Raw genomic sequence first — 26,639 nt, 5'->3', positions numbered from 1 at the left:
CACATACATACATAAAAAAAGAAAAGACCTGTACGTATTTTTACACCATCCCAGTAAGAGTGAGGTATATATGTATACATATACATGAAGTCTTTTAACCATCTACATTAAAGAATACATGAACTGTTATAGCTTTTAGCTATATACCTATATAGGTACCCAAACATACGCACTCATCCATATACTTGTGCAGCAACCACCCGTTTCCATTCATAAAATAATAACTACATTTGCAAAACTACTTATGCATACATGCACACACACACACACACACACACACATATGCCCGTGTAAAAAAATAAAAAAAATAATAAAAAGAAAAAGAAATAGATAAGGATATAATTAGAGTAACTAAGTTAAAAATAATTAAATAAATAAAAAATGGGGATGTGGGTACACTATAGTGCCTTATCTAAATTTCAATCTAAGCAGGTGTGCTGAATGTTCTCTACCGTAGAGGTTATTATCCCTCCCCCAGTTCACCGAGCATAAAAGATAGATCTTGGCCCCTAATATAGTCTATAATGGGGCCCCATATCTGTTGAAACGCCTCTTGTTTGTCCTTAAGTGTAAAGGTGATCTTTTCCAGAGGACGACATAGAGACATTTCCTTTAACCACTGTCTGATACTTGGTCTCCCACTGCTTCTCACTGTTATTGCAAATAATCTTTTGGCCTGTAGTAGGCAAACGTTTACAAATACAATGAAAAAATGTTCCCTTATCTTCCCCACATCTTGTGCATAGGTCTGGGATACTGGGATTAAATAAATTTAGTTTTTATGGCGTAATGTATAGTCTCATTAACCAATTGTATTGCAGCAATTTTAGCCTTGTATTAGCAGTTTGAGATTGAGCATTCTTACATGCAGCAATCCACTCTTCATTTGGAATCTCCTCTTGTAGATCTCCCTCCCATGCTTTTAGTTTAGAGTCTGAGGAGTCAAGTGAACTGTCCCTCAGAAGGTCATATATACCCAAAATGATTCTTTTCCCGAAGAGATCTTTGACCAAATTTTCTCCAGTGAGGAAAGGGTTGGGATAATAGTAGATTGATTTTAATAAGATCCCCAGATTCAAGAAGATACCAAATCTGGAAAGAACAGGAGTTTCATTTAAATATTTATGTACCTCATGCCATACCATGATTATTTTCTTTAGTATGGGATTAGATGCCTTCTTTTTAAGGTTTTTTAAAAGTATCCGAATGTATATATGCAGGTAAAGAAATCTTTTCAGAACCAGATTCAATATCTTTCCATGCTGGTGATTTTCCTCCCGAATAATAAAACCTCATAGTTCTAATTTGAGCAGCCCAATAGTACCACAACAATGCTTTCTCTGCATCTAGAGACAGAAATGCTGTGTCTGGTACCTCTCTTTGGTTATGTAGAATATTTAGGACTAACATTGTGAAAGCCCTGACGTCCTAAATTAAATCCATTTTGATCTCCAGCTATAATTCCAGGTAGTAAACATTCTATTCTTCTTGCTAAGATTTTGCAGAGTATTTTTAAATCTGAATTTAATAGACTTATTGGTCTTAGATTCTCACATTTGTCATTTGTCTTCCCAGGTTTAGGAAGAAGTATGATCAAAGCGCCCCTTAAGGCGGGAGGCAGAATCCCTTATTGCAAAGATTCGATAAACATATCGAGGAGAGGTGCCAATAGCTTGGATTCAAAAATGTTATAAAACTCAATGGGAAGGCCGTCCGGTCCAGCAGCCCTCCCAGTTTCTTCAGTTTCTTCCAGAGTTCCCCCCCCCCAAAACCACCCTCTCCTCCTCTGAGATTTTAGGGATATTTAGATTACATAGAAATTAACTTTGGTCTGATATTTCTGGGTTCCTTTCAGAGCTGTACAATTTTTCGTAATGATGGGGTCAATGATATCATCAGCCTTATGTCTTTTAAGCACAGTAATAGCCCTTTCAGTTTGAAGTTGTTTTAAGCGCCAGGCTAAGATTTTACCTGGTTTTTCCCCTTGGTCAAAAAAAGTCTGTTTGAGTTTTAAAAGATTGGCTGTGGCTTTAGCAGCTGAGACTTCAATTTTTGACTCTAACAACGGCAGTTTTCGTTTAGTTTTTTTTAATTGGGACTTGTGAAATTTATGATTTGCCCCCTAATAAAAGCTTTAAAAGCTTCCCACCTTGTGCTTGCAGATGTTTCGGATCTATTGACTGTAAAGTACAAATTGATTTGAATTTCAAGAAAGGAGATAAGGTCTGGATCTCTCAGCCACTTCTGCTGTACTCTCCATCTAGGTGGATCTCTTTTCAGGCCAGGATCTACATACCTTAAGCTATTTGGGGCATGGTCTGAGATCAGGATGCTATCATAAGTACAATCCTTGATCTTAGACATCAGGCTCGCAGAAACTAGAAAATAATCAATGCGGGATTATGATTTGTATGTACTAGAAAAACAAGAAAAGAATGCAACTTCAGGGTTTCTATCCCTCCACACATCTCTTAGAGTTAACGATTTGATGAATTGGTGTATAATATTCTTAGTCTTAGTATGGGTCTTGTCAATATGTGAAGATCTGTTTTTGTGTGGGTCCAATGTGCAATTAAAATCACCTGCTATAATATATTGACCATTAAGGGCTGATAGATTGTTGTTGAAAAAATTGGGATTATCGTTATTGGGCGCACAGATATTAACCAAATTAAGAATTTCAGACAAAAATGTCCCTTGGACTATTAGGTATCTACCTGCTTTATCTGCAGTTACCTTGGTAATATTTAAAGGAATAGACTTGTGGATGAGTGTCATAACCCCTCTTGCCTGAGTATTAAAAGACGCTGAAAGTACTTTCCCCTGCCACCTCCTTTTAATCCTTATGTCCTCTTGTGGTGTAAGATGAGTCTCTTGGTTATTATTATTTGGGGATTCAGACTCTTTAACCTGCCCATCACCTCCTTTATCTTATTAATTCTTTGCAAACCTCTGTAATTCCAAGAAGTAAACTTAATTTCTAAATCCGCCGTCATAGATAATCATATCTTTATATGTTTCACACAAGCAAGCAATAGTGTACCCCAAAAGAAAAAGGGAGAAATGAAAAAAGAAAAAAAATAGAAAAAGAAAATGGGAAAAAGATAAGAAAAACCTCAACAGACGAGTGAACAATCCACCACACTCCCCCTGAAGCTCCTGAACTGAGCACCCGCGCTCCCACTATCTGCCTGCTCCAGCAACGCTGGAAACTCTTCCACACAGAGTGAGGAATATTCAAGCTGAACATAGCATTCCCCCTCCACTAAATGTAGCTCAAAAAACAACAACAACATATATAACCCATTCTGTATGTGAGTAAACCTCTTTACGTTTAAAGTCCTCCACTTCTGTTGGTTTACCAAAGGTGTGTGTTTTATCCTTGTAGGTCACCAGCAGTTTAGCGGGGATTAGCATGCCGTGTTGGATTCCCAGACTACGAAGCCTCTGTCTGGGAGCGTCAAAACCTTTCTGTTTCAGGTGCTCCTCTTTGGGCAGGTCTTGGTAAAAGCGTACCGGTTTATCCTTGTAGAGAACTTGCTTTTTGGCTCTAGCTGCTCTCAGAACGGCCACCTTATCTCTGTCGTTCAGGAACCTCATTATGATTGCTCTTGGGGGTGCGTTGGGTTCTTGGTTCGGACCGGAGCGGTGAGCTCTTTCCAGAAACACCTTAGAATTTAGTGTGAGGACATCAAGTTTCTGGGATCCACTTCTCCAGAAAATGACATGTGTCCCCCCCCTCTGCCTTCTCCGGTAGACCTACTAGCCTCAGGTTATTTCGCCTGGACCTTGGCTCTTGGTCCCTGGCTCTATCTTGCAGCTCACTCTGTTCGTTTTCAAGTTTTCTGACCTTAGCTTGGAGGGTAGCCACCTCGTCCTCAGCATTGGAAATACGAACCTCCGCTCTCGTAACCCGCTCAGTACAAGCACTTATCTCTTTTCTCACTCCGTCAACTGCACTCAATACCCCGTCAAATCTGCTGGAGAAATCATCCTTCAGATCTCTGATAGCCTCCAGAATTGCTGTGCTTTTTATTTCTTCACCATCCACTATTCCGGCTGTTGCATCCATCCCGGCGACGTTAGCATTAGCTTCCCCACTCTTCTTAGTCAAGCCAAAGTCCGAAATGTTTGCTTGCAGATTTTTGTTGCGAAGTTTGCTCAATTTAGTTTCGGCAGATGACATCAGGATCCCTTGCCAGACACGTTTACTCACTTTCTCGTGGTTGTATGTTATAATTTGAACAATCTTTACTCAAGTGTAGTGGAGGGTAGAACGATCACGACTGTCTAGCTTGCCGCCATTACCAGAAGTCCTACTCTACGTTCAGTAATTTAGTATTTCTCAACATCACTAGTGAAAACAAGGTTAATTGTATGAGATGTCGGGGAAGAGTAAACTGTCATCAGTCTCAGTAGAGTGGGGTTTCCGTGAGATCTGTAAAAGTCACTGTCCAGTTCACAATCAGACTCCCAATTTACAGGGTGATGTATTTTAAACACCTTGTCAAACTTTTATGCATTGTCTGTCAGAGTGGCTGCAACTTTGCCAAGCAGTCCATATGATGAATGAATTTTGTATTTCTCTGGCCAGTAACATCAAATGTGTGCCTGCCTCTGATTCATTTACATGCTATGGCAGCCTGGTTGGAGCTGCTGATGCAGTGAGCTGCTCCACCCAGAAAGCTGGAAGCACAGTCTACCTCTCTGAGTGTGGCCTTCAAGATAGATTCCATCTCCGCATATTCTCTCTCTTGAGGTAGCCAGCGTACGTTTTTCTCTGTGGCAGTTTGACTTTGCTCTTTGTGGGTTTTTTCTTTATAATGAGTTGAAATGAGGCCACTGTGGAAACATCTCCTCTACAATCAACCCAGCGACGAGCATTTTCAGATCCTGTCCACTTAACGTGTCTCCATCACCGTGTCCTGCTCTGAAATCCACTTTCTGTTGTTTTAGCCGGAGTGCATGCATCTCTGGCAGTCGAGGCCTCCCTGTGTTTCACACTGCTGTGCTAACATATCACATGCTTCAATACATTACATGTTGTGTTTTTTTTGGCTAAAAGCATTTCGCTGATCGCACAAAGTTTACGAGGACAATGTTCTCTCCATCTTTGACAGAGACAAACTCAAAAGAATGACGGCTGTTGGAAGTATGTCTCTTGCCCTCATCCTGCATCTGTGTTCAGCTTTTAGTCTTCTTTCGGACAAAAAAACACATCCCATTGTGGCATCGCAGGAACGCAATGTTATTTGGATTAATAACATAATATTGTAAACCCTTACACTACTTGTTGTTTTAATTCAATCTATTACCCAAATGTGTACAAATGGCTTGGCAGCATTCGTACAATTGATAAATGAATGCCAGGTAAAGTGTGAAAAGCCACACTTCGGTTACCATGGAAACACAACTCAGATGTCAGGTCAAAGGTCAACACAAGATCAATCTGATTAGCAGCTCTTTCATTCAGTGACTAATCCACCAGAGAGCTATCTGGGAGGAAGATAACATTATATCTCTGACATGCTGGTTCAAAGTTCAAGTTGCCAGTTTATTAGGTACACCAAGCTAAAATAAATACAATCGAATAAAACAGTCCTGCAATAAATCCTACCTTTATCAAGTTACTGCACCGAACTTTTACACTTTCTGTTAGATTTGTGTGTTTTAGGTAAAGAATTGTGTGTAGTGTTTTGAAAAAAGGGTTTTATGCAACTGAAAACTGAATGAAAGAGTGACAAATAGCTTACGGTTTTGGAGATTTGGTGTGTAGTTTGGCTCTTTGAGTGAGAGGTTTCAAAAACCGTGTGACATGTAAAGATTTTGTGTGTTGTACAAAACGGAACATTTGTCTGACTTTCATTTCTGTAGTGCATATTTCCTTCTAACACGAAGAATATGTGCTTTCATAGCCTTTTTGATGTGATTGTCAGAAATGATACGCCTGTCTCCTCATGTGCACGTGTGTGTGAAAAAATACTTTGTGGAAGTACAGACAGACAGAAAGAGAGACAGACAGACAGAGAGACATATAGACAGACAGAGAAGCAGACAGACAGACAGACAGACAGACAGACAGAGAAGCAGACAAACAGACAGACAGACAGAGTGATCTGTGAAACCCTGGGAACCATCAGAACCATCTCGGTGCTGATTATGGAGTGAAAAATGTTCCGGCAGCAGCAACTGCAGCTTTAACTCACCATGGTGATGTCCATACCCAAGCTCAGCTGATGTGTCACCTGACCTGTGTGCCTGAACCCGTCCACTTACAGAAAGGCTTACTGTTTATGATCTGTAGCAATACAAACTGATTTTAGGGTGTTTAATGAAGCTGTGCAATAAGTGAGGTATTGATATTCATATTCTGATGTAGAGATGGAGATGGTGGCACTGTGTTCACTCTGTGTTTTTCTCTCTTTAACAGTAATGAGAAGTGTGATCATGGTCTTCATCTCAGCACGAGAAATGAGCCGCCTCCTCTGTGTTCAGGTTCCTGATCCGAGAGCTTTACGCTGGCTGTGTGGCTCCTTATTGTCCAAATTGTCTTTGCACCAAGTTAGAAAACTGAGCTCTAAACTTGGACTGCTGTTCTCATTGTTGTACCTGACACTAACATATGGCTCACACCTTGATCAAGAGGAATTTGGGAACAACTGTCTTTGTTGCATACACATTCATGTTCATTTGATGTGTTTGTTATTGTGCAACACTGGTACAGGAAGAGCTGCCTGAGCTCTGCTGGTGCTCACTTACTGAGCTGCTTGAAAGTTGAAACACATTCCACGAGCAGATTGAAGTTTGAGAGGACAGTGCCACCTACAGGGACTGAAGACTGTCACACTATTCACTTAAATAATAGACAACTCACATTAAATGTCCCATGACATGGTGCTCTTTGGATGCTTTTATATAGACCTCAGTGGTCCCCTAATACTGTATCTGAAGTCTCTTTTATATAGACCTTAGTGGTCCCCTAATACTGTATCTGAAGTCTCTTTTATATAGACCTTAGTGGTCCCCTAATACTGTATCTGAAGTCTCTTTATATAGACCTTAGTGGTCCCCTAATACTGTATCTGAAGTCTCTTTTATATAGACCTTAGTGGTCCCATATACTGTATCTGAAGTCTCTTTTATATAGACCTTAGTGGTCCCCTAATACTGTATCTGAAGTCTCTTTATATAGACCTTAGTGGTCCCCTAATACTGTATCTGAAGTCTCTTTATATAGACCTTAGTGGTCCCCTAATACTGTATCTGAAGTCTCCTTCCCGAAATTCAGCCTTGGTGCAGAATTACAGCCATTTCTGTGACTGTAGCTATTGAGGAGGGGGGGGGGGGGCAAGCTGGAGAGTGGGGGTGTGGCCTTGACCAACTGCCACTTTGCTTGGTTGCATGTTTCAACATGAGCCTCTCATTAAGTATTGTAGAATACAGTTTATAAACTGTGCACATTAGACTAATCCCTCTATAATTTAAAGGCACCCTTGGATTGTCATTTTGGGATTTTGGTATCGGATTAATAATTGATTTAAGCCACATAGATGGTATTTTGCCGGATTCTAAACATCCTTTAAATAAATCACACAAAATATCAAATAGTTTGGGTGATTTCAGTATTTCATTTGGGATATTTTCAACCCCTGTCGCTTTTCCCAATTTAGCTTTATTAATAGTCATTTGAACTTCTTCTTCTAAATCCTCGTAGTACCCTCCATCAGAAGATCTTTAACATCTTTCTCCCACCTATTGATGACATCAGACAGCCCAGTCACTAAACTACCATCATCCCCAGCACCTCCATGGGTATTTTACAACTACGCCTTGGCCCTAGTTTATTCATTTCTGACCAAAATCTCTTCGGGTCAGACGTTTGGGTTCTCTTCAGGTTTAATACCAATCCTCTTTGATAACATCTTTTATAGAATTTATATCTTTTATCAAACCTATTCTGGCTATTCTTAAAGGTTTCTAATAGTTTCTTCCTTTATATATTATTATTTAAACACTTCAGAAACATATTTTCTGTTTTACACATAGATTGCCACAATTCTTTTAACTCTTTGTTCCAATAAGGTTTCATATTGAATGGCTTTTTTGTAACCTTATAGTTATCTCCATCTTTAATATCAGACTCTATATCTTCTTTAATCAATTTACAAAGGCTGACATACCAGTTATCTAGAGTTTCTTGTTCTCTGAAACATAATTGTATATCATTCTTCATTGTCAAAAGGGTTGATTGCTCTCTTATAAGTAAGACTTTGATCACAGGACTTTTACTTGTCATAGAGTGTTTATTTGTATTAGTATTTCTACAATATATTCTGAGTACTTCTTCCACCACAAGGCAAAGCAAGGCAGCTTTATTTGTATAGCACATTTCAGCAACAGGGCAATTCAAAGTGCTTTATATAAAAATGATGAAAAAATTAAAAACGAGAATAAAAGTTACAGTGCAGTATAAGAAATTAAACATTAAAGAGCAGTTAAAAACAGTTAAAAATATGAAAGCAGATCAAATAGGAGATTTTAGGCTACTAGTATGGGACAATGTATAAACTGTTGCTCTATACACGTAATCCACCTGCAATCCTTGCCGTTCCCAGAACGGGCCGGTCCCACCGGTCTTACTTTTTAATTTCTCTTTATATGCTTATATAGATTGTCATACAGTTTCAACACTACAACTTCAGTATAAGAAATGAACAATTATTTAAAGAAAGGCAACATGAATGAAAGTAATCCGTGGTAATAGTTTACTATGTTACTTCAACGCTACATGGTGCTGTTTTAGATAGTAAGCTCTTTAAATCCCACTGCTCAGTGACATCCACGACCCTGAGGAAAGAGTTTTTAGAAAATGACACTGAATAGAAAAACTAGCGAAATGATCATGTAAATGCTATATATGATTGTGGTGATCTGCTTTAATCTCTTTAATTCTTGATTTGTCTTTTAAATTATGTATTTTTAAACCCACTCTGTATGACATCACATGTTTATTCATTAGCCTATTTGTTTTATTTGTTTGACTTTTTACAATGAATATATAATGAAATATTCAAACCAGCCCCTATGTTTCATTATGGCTGCACCAATATTCCATCATTTGATACCCTTTGACCAGATGTTCAGCCTGTCACATCTGTAAACTCTGGGATCTCCTGTAAGAATTAAAACACGCTCTGAGTGTGTAAAGATCTTAATCACCTTATAAACCTGTCGAACTCTGAAGATGCTGTTGCAACAAACTGCTCTCAGTGATTTTAGGATTATTCGGGGTTACATTGGATTATAGTTGAGTTATATAAAGCGGCTGCACGGGATTGGTTGCCTGAACCGAGCATGCGCAGAGTGTCGCAGCTAACCACATCAGAAACCAATCCATAAGCGTGTTTACGGAATTTAAATTAAACAACAGCGAGAGTTTTCAAGGAAAGTAAAGCTTCCTGTGAAGAGTACAGGTGAGTTTGTGTGTGTTCCCACGGCTCGGTTCGGCTTGGCTCGGCTCTGTGTGTGTGTGTGTGTGTGTGTGTGTGTGTGTGTGTGTGTGTGTGTGTGTGTGTGTGTGTGTGTGTGTGTGTGTGTTTGTGTGTGTGTCTGTGTCTGCGTGTGTGTATGAGAGTGAGTGTGTGTGCTGGTCCTTGTTCCTGGCCTGTGCACTTATGGAATTAGGAGACAGAAACAAGAATGGCCGGCCCGCGGCATCTGCTGAAGCAAAAGCGGGCAGCAGAGCTCTCTCCCGCCGCCAGTTGATCCCGGGCTCCACCGGCCTCACTGGGAGCACAGCCCGCTGAGGCGAAGCACTCAACGCAACTAGGTCGCTTTTTATTGGGAACAAAATGTTCAGAATTCAAACATCCTATCCGGACATGAAGCTGCTGCTTTATACCTTTGTAAACGACCACAAAGCTGTCTATAAACTCTGTCTGAACAAGTAGAGAGAGTCTTTGTTTTGTTGATGCTGCATTTATTTGTGTTGTTTTGTCCACACCAAGACCTCAAACTTATTGAAATTATTAGTGACATTTGTAATTGTTTTTATGAAGAAAAATGTAGGCTAACATAGCCTACTTTGAGGGTTGAACGGTCAGTGATTTATTTTTTTTTTTTTTACTGTTTGCTGCTGCTGCTGCTGGAGGCTTCATCACTTGCAGTGTGCCTGTAGAACACACACACACACACACACACACACCTCCCCCAGTCCCAACTACCTTAACTTTGGAACTTTTTGTTCCCTTCTCTCTCTCTCAGCAGCTTCTTGCTGCTTCTCGCTTGTCTTGTGTTCATTTTAAACTGCCCTCTTTTTCACCCAGTTAAGTTCCATTTAAGTCAGCTTTGAATGTTTGCAATATGCATATCAAAAAGAATAAGCCACACAGTGTAGCCTGCTCACCCTGTTATCTGAACATCATGTACTGAAGTGTCTGTGTCTTTCTGACCCGCTCTGTCCATCAAAGATAACAAGAGTAAGCCCACCTTTATTTTCTCAGTTCTGTGTTAGTTCTTAGCAGAAAGTGTGAGTTGTAGTCTGGATGTTAACGACCAACAGTTCAGACCTAGTCCTGGAATCGCAATTGGACAATATAATCTCAGGAATAATAACTTGCATTAGACTGGCATACATTACAATCATGATCCTAAATCATCATGTCCCTTACTCTGAAAAGATCTGTGATATCGCTGATTTTAATGCCTCAATCCCCACATCTTTCCAGGCCTACTGGACCCCCTCCCTACACATTCAGTCAAGGTGAAACCTTCCTCTTAACATTTGATATATCTTAGAGTTGCTTAGCGAGGAAATGAGTGGGCACGACACCGTGTTGTACATGCCACATGGACACCAACCTGTTCACGCCAGTGGCTCTGTTTTGACCATATACATCTATGTCAATATTGCGGCGTTATTGTTGGGTTGACTATTGGTGAGTGATTAGTATGGATGTGATCTACACACTCGTGTGTCTCGCCTTTCGTCGTCTGTAAAAGTCAGCCATGGCGAAACATTCACATGCTATTGCACAACGCTGTTGTTACCATGTTTCCATGAAAAACATTGATGTTGCAGTCCATAATACATTTATGAGCTGGGATTTTCAGCCAAAGTTAATCTATTTAGTTTGCTAAAGATCGTACATTGTCGAGGAAAATGCCTCGTAGTGCTAGCCAATAAGGAGTCAGCCTTAGGCCCTGTCCACACGAACACAGGTATTTGGAAACTCCAGTTGCAGTGTTGTCGTGTAGCCGGTGAAACAGGAGGTTTTGGCTTGTGACGTCGGAGTGCGCACTGTTGTCTCCTTTGTTTGACGTCAGATTGTGCGCCGCTATCTCTGAGCCAACCCGGCCACATTACTCCACATTTTCATTGTGATATTTTGTGATTACATTCTGAATCTGCAACCTTCTCTGTCAGGTAAATCAGTTAGTCAGTAGTAGGGTATACAGGGGAGTTGCATATGAAGTGGTTTGGGGTCCTTCTGTAAGTCATTTTGGGGTACAATTTGGTTTTGATGAATTCTACAAGCGGCAATACCACAGGCCAAGCAATCGGCCCGTTCCAAACAGGAACATTTTCAACGGGCACTGCACTAATTACTTAAATTTTGAGTCTGAATACACAGTTGCTGATCAAATATATAACTTTTTACCTGGTCAATACAAATAGTGCTTGTGTGTTTTGAGTGTCTGAGCTCCTCTCTCTCTCTCTCTCTGGCTCGCTCAATATTTCCCACACTGGCTGTTGGCTCCGTGGAAGTTTAATCACCTTATGATTGCTATTTCAGTGTTAAAAAAAAGACCGGGAGGGGGGAGGGAGAGCCTGTATGAGGCTGAGACTGTGAACTAACATGAAACCGCACCTTGTAGTTTCTGTAATTATTATGTAAGCATTTATCAGCAATACAGTTTAAATCAGGGAAATGTGAATAAGTGTGTTGCAGGTCGATTTAGGTGTGCGCCCCTAAATTTTCTGCCTGTGCCCCTAAAATCTTCAGTTAGGGGCTACAGGGCTCCTAGATAATAAAAAGTTAGTCTGGAGCCCTGATGGTCCAGCCTCATACTAAGGTTATACCTTGTCTTGTTATTAATGTGTTGTGCAGGTTAGTAGAGCTGCAGAGAGAGCAGGCCTGATGTGTCTGGTTTATGGGTGCTTTTTGTGGAATTGTCTACTCCCTGGCCTGAGACCCGCTTTCATTAGAGCATGCATACACACACACACACACACACACACACACACACACACACACCTCCCCCAGTCCCAACTATACTACAGACTGGACTTTTTGCTAGGCCGCTGATGCTCTGTGTGTGTGTGTGTGTGTGTGTGTGTGTGTGACAGAGAGAGACATGGCGGGCTAGTGGACAGTATGATAGCATACATCACGGATGTGGTCTGTGTTGGATTTTTATTAAATAAATGGAGTGATTGTGGTCCGCATGTGTAAAATGAATGAATCACAGCTGATTGGATATCTCTGCTGCAGAGAGTAGCAGGTCAGTTGCTCTCTGTCCTGTCATCTCTCTCACACGTTCTCTAGTGAACTGTATACGCACAGTAAACAATCGATTTGATTGGATCAATGGAGTGAAGCTATTTCTGTATTAACTGGATTAGCTGTGCCCCTCAGTAAAAACAACAATGCTTTGTGAAGATTATTATTCATTCTCATTCATTTAAAGAAATTGTTAACTGGTCCAGATAGAACCGTCTGTCAGTCTGGGTATACATCCTACAAGCAGCTGGATATGAAATTACGTATCTATAATAATTACAGATTCATATAAACACGCACAGACAGATCAGTGTGCCTTTAAATGCATTTTATCAGAATACAGCATTGAAAATCTTAGAAAAATACAAATAATATTGGATAGGATAGAACAACACAATTTCACTTGTTTTTAATTTCAACAAACTGTCACTTGTTTCAAAAACAGTTCCAGTGCTGGTTCCATGGTATCAGAATTTTGAATAGTCGTCATGGAAAAATGAATTGGTCATGTGACAAGGGCTGGGAAGATTGGCAGAACAGGCAGCCAGGTGACAGTACTCTGATCTGATGGAAATCACTATATACACCCGGTGCCCTCCTTCTAGCCCGGAGAACTCGCCTCTAAAAACTCCGGCCAGAGTGGAGATTTTTGAAATCTACGTTTGCATGTAAACTGAGACAAACGGAGGTTTAGGCAGCAGAGGAGAGGAAGAGGAAAGAAAAGAGGAAGTGATTTGTTGCTGTTGTTGCTATTTTCAGATTCTACAGGTCTGGCATGCTCTTGACAGCATAGATACACGGGTTCATATAAACAAACACTTTTCTGAAAACTGACAGCTGTGCACAATGTTATTTTTGAAAACGGAGAGGTTGAAATGTCAGTTTATGAAAATAGCCGGCCACATGGAAACGTAGCAATAGTTTACATGCTGAGGAAACTGGTCCTGCAGGTAGCTCAAACTGTTTCACCAGGTGTGTGTGTGTGTGTGTGTGTGTGTGTGTGTGTGTGTGTGTGTGTGTGTGTGTGTGTATATTGTGTTTGAAATTGTGTAAGTCTACAGGTTTATGTTCCAGCTAAATTAAATTCCAATAGAAATTCCTTTCATATACTGTCGCACTCCAACCCAATATTGACGTGTTCAGCGCTCTCAAGCGAGTGTCTGAACAAGAAAGTCGAGCAAGACACAGAGTGAAGGTTTGAATTCCAGCCTGTGTTCATGTATAAGCTTGTGTTAGCAGACAGCTGCTGAAGCCTTGTGAATGAGCATGTGTGTGTGCAGGAGCTCCTGTTTGACCCCCGCCCCCCAGCTCCACCCTGCAGGCCCTGAAGCTAAAGATATCAGCTGTTTGCTTCCTACTGCAACCTCCTGCTAGTTTTACATAACCCTCCATTACTCAGCAGTAATGGATGCAAAGTCTGTGTGGGGGGTGGAGAGGAAGTGTAGCTGGTTCCGTGTTTGCCCTTTTATATTATTGAGTGTAGCATGAGTAGTGGGACGTTAGAGGTGTTTTATTGGAATCAAAAAGCCAGACAGCTGGTAATCTGAACTAATTAAAATGGTAATTGTACTATTTATATAGCGCCTTTCTACTGTACTGGACAAATCACTTTACAATGTGCAATTTAGCTATGTACAACTATCCCTTCATTCTCACACACACACACACACACACACACACATTCATGCACCACATGGCGGAGCGTCCATGCAAGGAGTCCTTGGAGTGTCTGGCTCATGGACAGGAGGAGCTGGGGATCGAACCGCCAGCCTTTCTTATCTCCATATACCTAAACCCTACTCAAAGTATTTTTTTCACAAAAAAACTATTCAACAACTTGTTCATGCAGATTTTAGGATAGGTTGGTTATGAAAGTCATAGTTTGACATATTAGCCATGTTAGCTTCAGGTGCTCATCAATCCAAACAGTTCTGCCTGTGTACTAGTAATTATAATTAAAGTAAGAATAAACTAAAGCTCGTCACTTATAAAGCTAACTTTATAAAGTAACTTTCACAGCATATTAGTCTCAACAGGGATCACTAAGGATTAACTGGGATTTGTTGTGGCCGGTGGATTGGATCAGGTTACGCCGGTTAAGTTTAAGTCTATAACCCTGCATAGACACTCTGAGGTGACGTGAACAGCCTGTTTGGCTGTTTGGTGTAGAGACGTGCTGGGACTGGGAGAGCTGTGGTTTGATTTGCACTGGGTATTTCTGAGGAGATCTATGTCGGTGATGGTTTGTTAGTTTGGCCTTTTTGCATCATTTTACTCTAAAAGTAAGGAACAAAGTGTGACATTTCTGAAATGATAAGAAAAAGAACTAATGAGTGGGGAATTAATAATAGTTTATCATTTACCAATAAGCCTAGTGGTTCGATCACTCGTTTCTAGAAAAGGGCTGCAGATAATCAATTAGTAAATGATTACTTAACCATTACTAAAGCCATTAGTTACAATTTCTAACAGCACTTTATAAAGGGAGCCTTATATTAGAGAGTGGTACCCTCTTATTGGCTGACGTGTGGGAAACCAATTGGATTACGTCCAGGTGTGATTCTCTTCTCTCTTTGCATGCAGGAGTGGCTAAAAACAACTCTACTAGCTTTACAAAATAGACCACAGCAGCCGTTTTCTACCTTACACTACACACAAGTTATTTCACTACAGATCTAGTTGCATCTTGCTTGTGTCAGCATTAGAAACACCCAAACATCGTCCCATTTCCAGGCTGAATATGTCAGAAGGTCTGCCTTAGCACTGGCAGGTCTGTGCAATTGCATCCAGAGGCATTTTACTCTGCACCCCTTAGGAAATGAAGAGAGGTTACAGACTAATACGCATTAGTGAACAGGCTTCATTCAATCTGTATTTGACTCCAAGTGATATACTATAAAAAGGAAGAATTTCATTGTCAGTGCTTGAATAATGTTTGAGAGATGAGAACTTTTATGTGCCAACAGTAATGGCTGATTTTTGTTGTACCTGCTGTCTGTCTACCGTGTGTTGTGTAGGGATGAAGTTCCCTGTGGATCTCCTGGCTGATGTTAGCCACACAGAACTGGAGCGGCTGGCCCACAACTACATGAACAACCTTCTTTACAGCAACCCAGATGCTCCTGAACACCTTACCCTCCCTGATTCCACCCAGGTAAACCCTCCTGACTGGACCAGTGTGTGTCCGCTCAATAAGGGCCATAACAGCACTGATGATGATGATGACTATGTGCTTCTGTCTGTCCTCAGGTCACCATCAACATTTGCAGTGTCGGCTTTGTCCCTCTGTATGGATCCAGTGATAAGCAGAAGGTCCTGGCCCTCTTCTCTCCCACTGAGCCGTTAACTGCTGTGGCTCTGTACCTGCTGGACCAGTGGTGGCCCGTGGACGACATCCTCAAGACAGGAGACCCTGCTCGGGATGGAGCGGTGGAGGTACGAGGACGTCAAACCCACTCATTAATCAGGGTTTCTGCAGGTCAAATTTAAGACTTTTTAAGACCTTTATGAATGAAATGTAAGACCTATATCACGATATGCAGAGTCACAAAAGTACTAGTTAATGAACTTATTAAAATTGAATAAAAGCGACACAGAGAAATAATAATCTGTAAATATACAGCAAACTAAATTAGGAAGAGCAAAAGAAAGAACTAAACACCACAGAATAAAAAATTTAAACATTTCAGTGAGCATTAGAGGCGTCACATGGACGTAGGGAAATTGAGACCTGTTTAAATTAATTTAAGACCTAGAACATAATACTTTATTTTTTTACTCCTGCACTAGTCTCACATGGCCAGCTCGGGACAGTCTAAAACGCTTAACGTGAAAAAGCTTACCGTGGTTTAATCTAAACAAAGATCAATCATCACCACATTTCTCATGGCCATATCTTGTCATGAACACTTAAGCTTGTCAAAAAAACTAAACCGAAATCCAACAATTATAGAAGTTATCTCGCATTAACGTTTTCTGCTTCATTAGAGCCTATGTAAGGAAAAAGCTTAACATGGTTTAAGGTACCTAAACAACAATCAGACATCACCAAATTTCTCTCTCATATTGCTCCTCATAACCACTGAAAACTGTCAAAACATCTAACCCAAAGCCCTATTTTTAAGGACGTTATCTGACATTAAGTGTTTCTGCTGCAGGGCAGCGGAGCGGCTGGGGGTTGACTCTCCACAGTTCTCATATGCTTTATAAGTCCTAATGTGAAAAAGCTTAAAGTGGTTTAATCTACCTAAACAGCGATCAATTATCACCAAAATTCTCTCTCATATTGCTCCTCATAATCACTGAAAACTGTCAAAAAATCTAACCCAAAGTCCAATTATTATGGACGTTATCTGACATTAAGCGTTTCTGCTTCATTAAGGGATATTGTAAGGAAAAAGCTTAATGTAGTTTAATGTACCTAAACAGCGATCAATTATCACCAAAATTCTCTCTCATATTGCTCCTCATAACCACTGAAAGCTGTCAAAAAATTAGATCTGGCTACACCACAGATGCATTCTGGGATAGGAGAAAAAAACCGCTCTGGGTTGTATTTCTTTAAACCAATCACAGTCGTCTTGGATGTTTCTAAGCTCCAGACACAGCGACGGCGGCTCTGCTGAATAGTCTCAGGAAGGAACTTGTTTTGGTGGAACCTTTACACCCCGCTAAAGAAAACTCCATATCCAATATTACATGAAAGTTAACTGTTGCCACAATCCAGTAACGTGAGCTATTTAAATCAGCTGATACATGGTTAAACCTCATTGGCTCTTATCAGTGTATCTCTATGTGTACTTCATCCACAGCAGTCCCACCAATCGGTCCCAAAACCTCCCAGTTAGAGAGGAAGTGCCCTAAACAAATTCTTTATAAATCTTTACAATCATTCCAACCAATTAGGTCTGCCTTGTTGCACCGTCCACATCTTCTTTAAAACTTAATATTTTCAGGGTTTAGCTCGCTAGCTCGAAGGCTGTTGTTGTTTCCCAAAGAGAACGGAGTTTGAGAACGGCAACATACAGAGAGAGGAAGGAGAGGGACATCCGGTTCGCCGGACGTGAGACAATTATCCTGAAAATGTACTTCCGTTGATCCAGACTACTTGTGCAGCATTGATGACCCTCCCCTTCCACCATCTATTTTAGAGCTTAGTTCAGTTCCACACGCTATAGGTTCAATATGTGGTTGGCCAAATGTGTCGCAGTAACAGAAGAGGATGCTGTGTTTTACACGGGAGAAAGAATGTGAAATATAAATAGCAAAAACAAAAAGTATAGTTTAAAGCTGTGTTGACAAGTGATGAAGATGCAACTCATTAACATTTTTGAAGGGTATTCTCAATGTGCTGATGACCCCCCCGCCCCCATTGTGTGAAAATGCAACTTTTATTGAAGTGTGCAGATCTTTAAGAATAGGTATCAATTTTTGAAAGTCTGTCTTACAGTTTTTCTCAATCGGTTTGGCACAACCTTCGAATGACTATTAAACTTTGTCAAACTATATGACTATCTACAGTATATGAACATTAGGTCAGTTGTTCACATGGCTATAGTCATTGTCATTGCTTTGGCACAGAATGCATTGAGTAAGCCTAGTCTCAAATGCGGTTATACACATCTTCATTGTGTAAATCCATGCATGCAAAATAGAGCAACCAACAATCACAATAACCTGTCACACACACACACACACACACACACACACACACACACACACACATATATATATATACATATTAGATACATAATAGGTATGTGGTATTGTTGTAAAAGTTGTCAGATGAATAGATGTAGGCTTTATGGGGAACAATACAATTTCCTCACAATTGCAGCATATTTTGTTTTTTTCTTGCACATTTTGTGGAGTATTTTTTGATAATTTTGCTACAGATGGAAGAAAGTGGATGTTGTCCCCCAGCTGGGATCTCTGTGTGAACAGGAGGCATGATTACAGAGTAGTAACTCTTACATGTGATTGTATTAAACCGTAATCCATCCTTTTATACTCATGAGCACAAAATGGGAATCTTTAATGTGTGTTGTTGATAACAGAGGGCACTTCTGTGTGTTTCAGTGCTAAATGAAAGATCTTGTTATAAATCAAGCAGAAACATTGTTTGAACAAACCCATTCAAACATGTGGCAGGGTGCCATTATATGAAGAATATCATGTTTTTCTGTGTGTGTGTGTGTGTGTGTGTGTGTGTGTGTGTCCCTCAGGTGGAGACAGTAGGAGAGAGAATAGTTCTGTACATCCTTAACCGTGTGGTCTATAGAGCCAGAGAGATGAGCTCTGAAGAGCTCCCCTTCCTCTGCCATGGAGAAAAAGATCACGCCAAAATCCTCTGGAGTAACGGAGAGGCTGTGGGCTTCTACTCAGTCAAACCCTCAGGTAATAGTTTATTTATGTGATTTGTAAAACCTGGTTTAGCCCTTGTGTGAGAACTGATATTGGTCTATTCCTTTCTTACATGATGTGCTTTGTGTTTCCCTTGTAGGGAGCTTTTCTAATTCATTTGCCACCAGAAGCTATCAGCTCCCTGTGATGGACTCCATCTTTGTGAGGAGATGTCAGCGTGGGAAAGGCTTTGGCCTGCAGATGCTGGAGGACTTTGTGCTCACTTTCAAAGAGGACTGTCTGGGGTTGAGGTACCCCCTCACAAAACCCATGTATAAAGGTAGAAGAGTGTACCCTGCAGCAAGAACACCTTATCCATATGAACCTATGGTATGTAAACAGGATATTACTTACTCTCCTGTTTGTTCCCAGTGTGTGAGAAGTACCTGAGGCAGTTCCCAGGAGACACAGACCTGCTGTGGGAGGTGGAGAGCGTTGGTGGGCCCAACCAGAGGACCAACATGGCCAGCAAGATCCAGGCCATGGATCACAGTGGTACAAACAGACAGAGACTGCACTGTCTGACAGCATATCCCAAAAGATTTGACAGCACAAAGATAGTATCAGTTGACAATTGGTTGTTTTAGTGTACTCATCTAAGCATTGTGCCTGTCTTCCTGTGTCCCTCAGCAGTGTCCAGGAGTCTGTCCTTCACAGAGGAATCACTTGTGATTACTGAGATGACTGAGAAGGATGTGGTCATCACCACTCAAATAAAAGATGCTGAATCCATGGAATGCACAGTTGAAATTGTGGTACATTATTATTATTATTATTATTATTATTATTATTATTATTACTTCTTCAAAGTTGAGAAACAAAGAATTTTGTGAAAATGGTCCCTGTGGTTTTGCTTTGCAGGAGGAAGTGACAGTCCTGAGCGCTACCAAAGGTGAGTGTGCCGTCTTCGGTATTGCTCTATACACTGACAGCCAGCTAAACTCTCTCCTAACATCAAGACTCTGAAGACAGTCGTTCCCACGTCCACAGGTTTATTGATATTGCAAGGAAAGTGTGAAACTGTAACATACAAAGACAGACTAATCAATTTTATTCTAGCTTTTAACATACAATATAGCCTATGTTCAGAATGTAATTTCATCAATTCAGATATTTCCTAACTATTAAACTGATAGTGATTATGCTGTACAAAGACAATTTTTGACATGTAAACATTATTATGTTCATTCATACTAGTGTAGCCCGTACTGTGACTTATAGTTGCCTAGCAACCATGCAACGTTAGTCACAGCACCAACGCCAGTGATCACGGACATTTCTAATATAAACTTAACACAAAATAACACTGACATCAAACTAATGATCTATGAACCTATGTAATTATTTAAAAAAAACAGTGAATGAATACATACCAACGATGCTACTCTAGGCATAAATGTAGGCGAATGTAACTGTAGTTGGCTAGCTACACTTACAACCATAAATCACTGAACCGTTTGTTTGTAGCGTTCGTTTCCTTCCTAACTACGGCTCACGCGACAGAGCGGTTACCAGCTGAGAGTCTTAAAGTGACACATCGTAAATAGAGAACTCATTAAGACTTGAGGCAAATTAACTTCTTACTTTTAACAGCTTATTTATAATAAAACAGTGAGCACTTCATTATTTTACACCTACGTTGTAAACTTTCCCTTCGATTGAATATTAATGTAACAATGCACTTTGTGACATTGTAGCAGGTTCAGAGGCTGAAGTTCCACTCACAGCCCGGGGCCGGAGCAGTGGCTCAAAACGAAGGAAGACTGCAGAGGAAAAGGTTATCAGGTCTGTATGACTTCAACTATGTCACTCCTGAAAACAGCATGAATGCATTTATATCAGGAAGTTGAGAATTTCCATTTTAGATGCTTGGAGTATGACCTCTGCATTCAGATAGCGTGAGATCTGTAGGCCATCATGGTCCACTGTGACTCTTCCTCAGATGGTTCAAAGTAGAAGGAAGTTATTGTTTTTGAAAAGATTATTTTTCTGCTGCGCAATCACATTTTCAGGGGCTTGGGATGCTTGAAAACTGACAAAACTTGACACATTAGTCAGACCTGGGTTGGGGCAAGGCCAGCGGGCTCTATAGCGCCCCCCTAACGCACGTCAGGGTTTGAATAAAGTTTCTATGATGTTAACAAATTTGGTGGGAGCATTGCTCTCATCTTGAGGAACATATATCATTTTTTCTGTCTGACAGGATATCAGCCATCTTGGAGTTTGCGCGTTAATTTTCATTAAATGGTGTGTTGTCACACCATCAGATCCTTCCACTATGTAAAGCTTGAAATGAACACCTGATATCTAACATATTTCAGAATCGAGGACATTGAAGCAGAAACCCCCAGAAAGGAGCAGGAGAATGTCTCTGAGTCGATGCAGACTAAGGTGTGTATATGCAAACTGGTTTGTCTACATGACCAGGACAGCAACGTGTTCATGATTCACTTCACTGTGTTCATTTTCAGGCTGTCAGTGTGGCTCCTGAAGAACAGGGACAGGATGTAGTTGACACTGCAGCCACCATGTCGGAACAACCAGACGCTAACCTGAAGCCGCAAGACCTTGAAACAGCTGATGTGACATCAGCAGCTATGACTGAGGAGGCACCAGTGGAAGCCAACGCCCCCCAGGATCTGAACAACACCGCCCGGGAATCACAGATCACAGTTGAGAATGTGGCATCAGAAATGGAGGAAGAGTGTCAGGAGGAAGACACTGCAGCGCCAGTAGTCTCTGAAGAAGTGTTGGAGTTACACACAGAAGCAAAAACTCTGGATAAAGTGGGGGAGGAAACTCAGATCACTGATGAAAAGTGGGAAGAAAGAGTTCCACAACACGAGGTAAGTCTGTCACCACGTGAAACATCAGAGAATGGCGAAGCAGGAAGAACAGGAGAAACAACTGTACAGAGTAAAACCCGCAGACCGAGATATACACACCACAGCAAGCCGGAGGAGGGGGTGAAGGAGGAAACTGCAGACCAGGATGGAGGGATAAGTTTGAGAAGAAGAACTGTCATGAACACGCCCACACCCAAACGCAAATACACCAGACGCTGCCAGAAAGTCTATGAAGACTCAGAGAAAGAGGTGGCAGAGGAGAATGACGTTTCGGCTGAAGGAGCAGAGGAGTTAGCTGAAACTGGAGAAGGAGTAAAAGAGGATGCAGTTGAGCTGGAGGAATTAAGAGAAGAAAAGCAACAGCTGGAAGATGAACAACAACTGACAAATGAAGAGAAGACGGAGAAACAACCAGAGGCGAAGGTGAAGGGGACTGCACTGAGAGAGGAAGAGGAGGGTGAACACGTAGAGCATGGATCTGAGAGAGAAAAAGAAGCTGACCTGGGAGCAGGAGCTTCTGCTGGGGGAGAGCAAGCACATGAACAGGTGGAGGAACAAGAGGAGGTCGCTGACAGGCCAGAAGAAGAGATATCCACTGAGGAACTAAGTGCTGTGGAAGAAGAGACAATTCCAAAGGCAGAGGAAGCAGCAGGGGACGTTATAGCTTCAACTGAAGGGAACGAGGAAGAGAGCAAGGACGAGACGGAGCCTGTCTCTGTGATGGAAGCAGCAGAGGAGGGAGAGGCTGTCAGTGTCTCTGCTGCTGCAGATGACGACACTTCTGCTGCTACAGAAACGACAGACACTGCTGATGTAGAAACAGCTGTCAGAGACACTGCTGCTACAGAAACAGCTGTCAGAGACACTGCTGATGTAGAAACAGCTGTCAGAGACACTGCTGCTACAGAAACAGCTGTCGGAGACACTGCTGCTACAGAAACAGCTGTCAGAGACACTGCTGATGTAGAAACAGCTGTCAGAGACACTGTTGATGTAGAAACAGCTGTCAGAGACACTGTTGATGTAGAAACAGCTGTCGGAGACACTGCTGCTACAGAAACAGCTGTCAGAGACACTGCTGATGTAGAAACAGCTGTCAGAGACACTGCTGATGTAGAAACAGCTGTCAGAGACACTGCTGCTACAGAAACAGCTGTCAGAGACACTGCTGCTACAGAAACAGCTGTCAGAGACACTGCTGCTACAGAAACAGCTGTCAGAGACACTGCTGCTACAGAAACAGCTGTCAGAGACACTGCTGCTACAGAAACAGCTGTCAGAGACACTGCTGATGTAGAAACAGCTGTCGGAGACACTGCTGCTGCTACAGAAACAGCTGTCGGAGACACTGCTGCTGCTACAGAAACAGCTGTCAGACAGGCTGAAGAGCCTCAGGAAAAGGAATCTGGCCCTGAAATCTCCAAGCTCCAGAAAGCCACGGTCATCCTAGTGGACATCAAAACAAGCTGCCATCATCTCAGTGTGAAGAAGGCAGACGAAACAGCTGCTGACGGACAGAGTGGTGCTGCAGAAAAGCAACAGAAAGAGGAGGATGGAGGGAAGCAGGAAGACATTAAAGACACATGTGTAGAGGTGAGTGCAGAGGCCCAGACTGCCGAGAAGGAACAGCTTCAAGAAGACAATTCTGAAAAAGAAGAATCTGTGGAGGAGGAAAAAAGTGAAGCAGAGGAAGCACTGGTTCCTGAAATAAGAGACGACACAGGTGAGGGTGTTAGTGAAGAAGCAGCAAGAGGCACTGATGAGGTGGAGGCTGTGGCAATCAGAGTGGAGGAGAAGCAGTCTGCAGATGGAGAGCCAGAGAACGCTGACCAGAGTCCCCCAGCAGCCGAAGTGGACGAGGCGGACAAGGCGATGAGCTTGGAGGAGGAGGACGCTCCAGTTGTTGAAACCAGAGCTCTGAGACGTAGAACAAAAACTAGCACAGCCACAACAAGAAGCAGAAAGCAAGTGGATGCACATGAAGCAGAAGAAGAACCGGCAGTGACTGCAAGAACACTGAGAGGTGGGAGGACGTCTGCATCTCACACACCTAAAGGCAAATCCAGGAGAGGCCGCAAACACATCCAGGAGGAAGAGCGAAAGGGAGAAGAGGAAACGGGAGCAGAGGAGGAAGAGGCAGCAAAGGAAGCAGCCAAAGAAAAGAGAGCTATAGAGGGAGAGGAAAGGGTTGAGGAAGAGGGAGAGGAAAAGGTTGAGGAAGAGGGAGAGGAAAAGGTTGAAGAAAAGGGAGAGGGAAAGGTTGAGGGAGAGGAAACGGTTGAGGAAGAGGCAGAGGAAAAGGTGGAGGGAGAGGAAAAGGTTGAGGAAGAGGAAAAGGAAAAGTTTGAGGAAGAGGGAAAGGGAAATGTTGAGGGAGAGGAAAGGGTTGAGGAAGAGGGAGAGGGAAAGGTTGAGGGAGAGGAAAAGGTTGAGGAAGCTGCCTCTGAGAAAGAGGAAAGTGTAGAGCCAGAAATCGATGTGGAGGAAGGCAAAGCTGTGGCAGAGCGAGGAAGAGATGCAGCAGAAGATCCGTCAGAAGGCGTATCCAGAGATGCAGATAAAGAGGAAGAGGCCTTAGGGGAAGAGTGTGGTGAGAGGAAAGCAGCCATGGGGGGTGAGGAGGGGGAACTGGCACCAGCCACTGTGATTAGATCTCTGAGGAGTGGTGGGGAGACGTCCAAAGCTCCAAAAAGCAGGTCCAGACGAAGCAAGAAGCAGCCAGACGAAGAGGAAGAGGAGGAGGGGCAGAGACAACTCCAGAACCAGGAAGAGGAACCAAAGGAATCAGCTGAGGAAGCAGAGGAAGAGGAAGAAACTGGGCTGGGGTTAATCGAAGACTCCCCGACAGAAGTGGAGGAAGCTGTCACAGCAGAAACAGGAGAGTCGTCAGAAGGAACTGTGCCTGTGACTGAAGAGGAAGCTGCAGAGGATTCAGTACAAGAAGGAGACACTGACACTTCATTACCCAAACCCAGCGCGGACTCAGCTGTACTGCCACCGAGTGGAGAAGAGGAGCAACGGTCAGCCCAGCTCTCTGTGAGCCATACTGACGTCCAGGAAGAAGCTGCAGCTGCAGAGGAGGCTCTTCCTGCTGAGGCAGAGGAGGAGAAGAGAGAGGAAGCAGCTATTGCAGAGGAGGAAGTTCCTGAGGGGACAGAAAACCCTGAGCTGGAGAAAGTGACAGGGGAAGAAGATAAAGTGGAAGCAGTCCCAACAGCAGACCCAGGGGAGGGCAGAGCTAATGAAGAGGATGCTGAAGGTGTTAACGATGAGGAGCAGGAAGCTACAGTCCCAGAAACCAGAGCACGCAGGAAGCAGGCAGGCCAAGCCACGCCCAGAAGCAGACTAACAAGAAGCAGACAGGAGAATGCTGAGGTAGGAAAGGAGGCGGCTTCAGAAAGTCAGAAAGAAGAACCGTCAGTTCAAGTCCGGGTACTGAGGAGGGGGAGGAAGCTTATCCCTGTAACGCAAAGACGTACAACAAAAAGAACCCACCCAGAAGAAGAGGAAGAGGAAGAGGGAGTGCAGGAAGAGGAGGGAGGAGATGAATCTGCAGCAGGTGAGGTGAGAAAGGCAGAGGAAGAAGAGGAACAGCAGCAGATTGTTGATCAGGAGAAGGCAAAGAGACTTGATGAAAGGGATGCAACTGAACCAGTAGAAACGATGGACGCAGAAATGAGCGAAGACAAAGAGGAGACTGTGGCAGAGGAAGCTGTCTTACAACAAGATGCCTCAGAGCAGGGACAGGCCCACAGGGCTGGGACAGCTGCAGATGTGGACACAGATGTTGGACAGCCTGCTGATGAGGGGAAGAGCTCGGGTGTTCAAGAGGAAGTAGTCCCAACACAAGAGACAGTGGAGGGGGAACAGTCAACCTCTGCAGTGACGGGAAGTCCCCGAGAGACCCTGGAAACAGCAGAGGACGGCGAGGCAAAAGGTGTGTCTGAGGAGGAGGAAGCACCCATTACTGAAAGAGCCACAACTAGAGGCAAAACCACCAACAGACAAGAGGAAGAGGCAGCTGGAGAGAAAAGCACAGAAGACAATGAACCAGCGGCAGGAACAAGAGTTCTGAGGAAGGGAAAAAGGTCTGCTGCTGCCACACCTCGGGGTAAACCCAAAAGAGTCCGCACACAGCCTCAGACAAAGCAAGAGGAAGAGGAAGAAGCTGCTTCTGCTGAAGAGACACAAGCAGAGGAAACCAAAGCTGATGAGAAGGAAGACAACAGTGATGAAAAGACTGAAGAAAAAGATGGGGATGAAGCTGCAGCAGAGCAGGAAGAAGAAGCTACACAGCCAGAGGTTGAGATGGAAAAAGAAGAAGCTGTGGCAGAGAAAGAGGACTGGTCTACTGTTCCTGAGCCATGTGAAGATGGACAGGAGAGACTTCCGTTGGGGAAAAGAGCTGAAGAGACACCACATACAGACGAAGGGAAAGGTTACTGACCAGGAAGAAGCAGCAAGTGTTGAAACAGCAGTCCTGAGAAGCGGTAAAAAAGACAGGGAGAGCCACAACCAGAAGCAAAACCACAAAAAGGCAAGAGGAAGAGGCAGCTGGAGAGAAAAGCATGGAAGACGATGAACCAGTGGTAGAAAGAAGAGTTCTGAGGAAGGGAAAAAGGTCTGCTGCTGCCACACCTCGGGGTAAATCCAAAAGAGTCCGCACACAGCCTCAGACAAAGGAAGAGGAAGAAGCTGCTCCTGCTGAAGAGACACAAGCAGAGGAAACCAAAGCTGATGAGAAGGAAGACAACAGTGATGAAAAGACTGAAGAAAAAGATGGGGATGAAGCTGCAGCAGAGGAGAAAGAAGACGAAGAAGAGGCAGGGCAGGAACCACCGGAGGAGAACGGGCAGGATGCAGAGGAAGAAGGAAAGAGTATGGAAAT

At 42.7% G+C, this 26,639-nt stretch overlaps 1 protein-coding gene across 1 annotated transcript; it reads left to right on the top strand.

The window, feature by feature from the left end:
- The first annotated feature begins 9,375 nt into the window (after window positions 1-9,375).
- On the top strand, window positions 9,376-26,197 carry LOC144517519 (uncharacterized). Its single transcript, XM_078249604.1, has 11 exons — window positions 9,376-9,473; window positions 15,521-15,657; window positions 15,753-15,938; window positions 18,728-18,899; window positions 19,006-19,185; window positions 19,278-19,400; window positions 19,536-19,660; window positions 19,767-19,797; window positions 20,603-20,690; window positions 21,227-21,296; window positions 21,377-26,197. Exons 2-11 carry the CDS (start codon window positions 15,523-15,525, stop codon window positions 26,195-26,197), a joined length of 5,931 nt encoding a protein of 1,976 aa, XP_078105730.1. The 5' UTR covers window positions 9,376-9,473; window positions 15,521-15,522.
- Window positions 26,198-26,639: the final 442 nt, after the last annotated feature.

The sequence above is a fragment of the Sander vitreus genome, chromosome 5, assembly GCF_031162955.1.
Source record: "Sander vitreus isolate 19-12246 chromosome 5, sanVit1, whole genome shotgun sequence".
In the NCBI taxonomy this organism is placed as follows: Eukaryota; Metazoa; Chordata; class Actinopteri; order Perciformes; family Percidae; genus Sander; species Sander vitreus.
The sequence above is the reverse complement of the archived record's forward strand: the minus strand, read 5'-3'. Positions and strand labels throughout refer to the sequence as shown.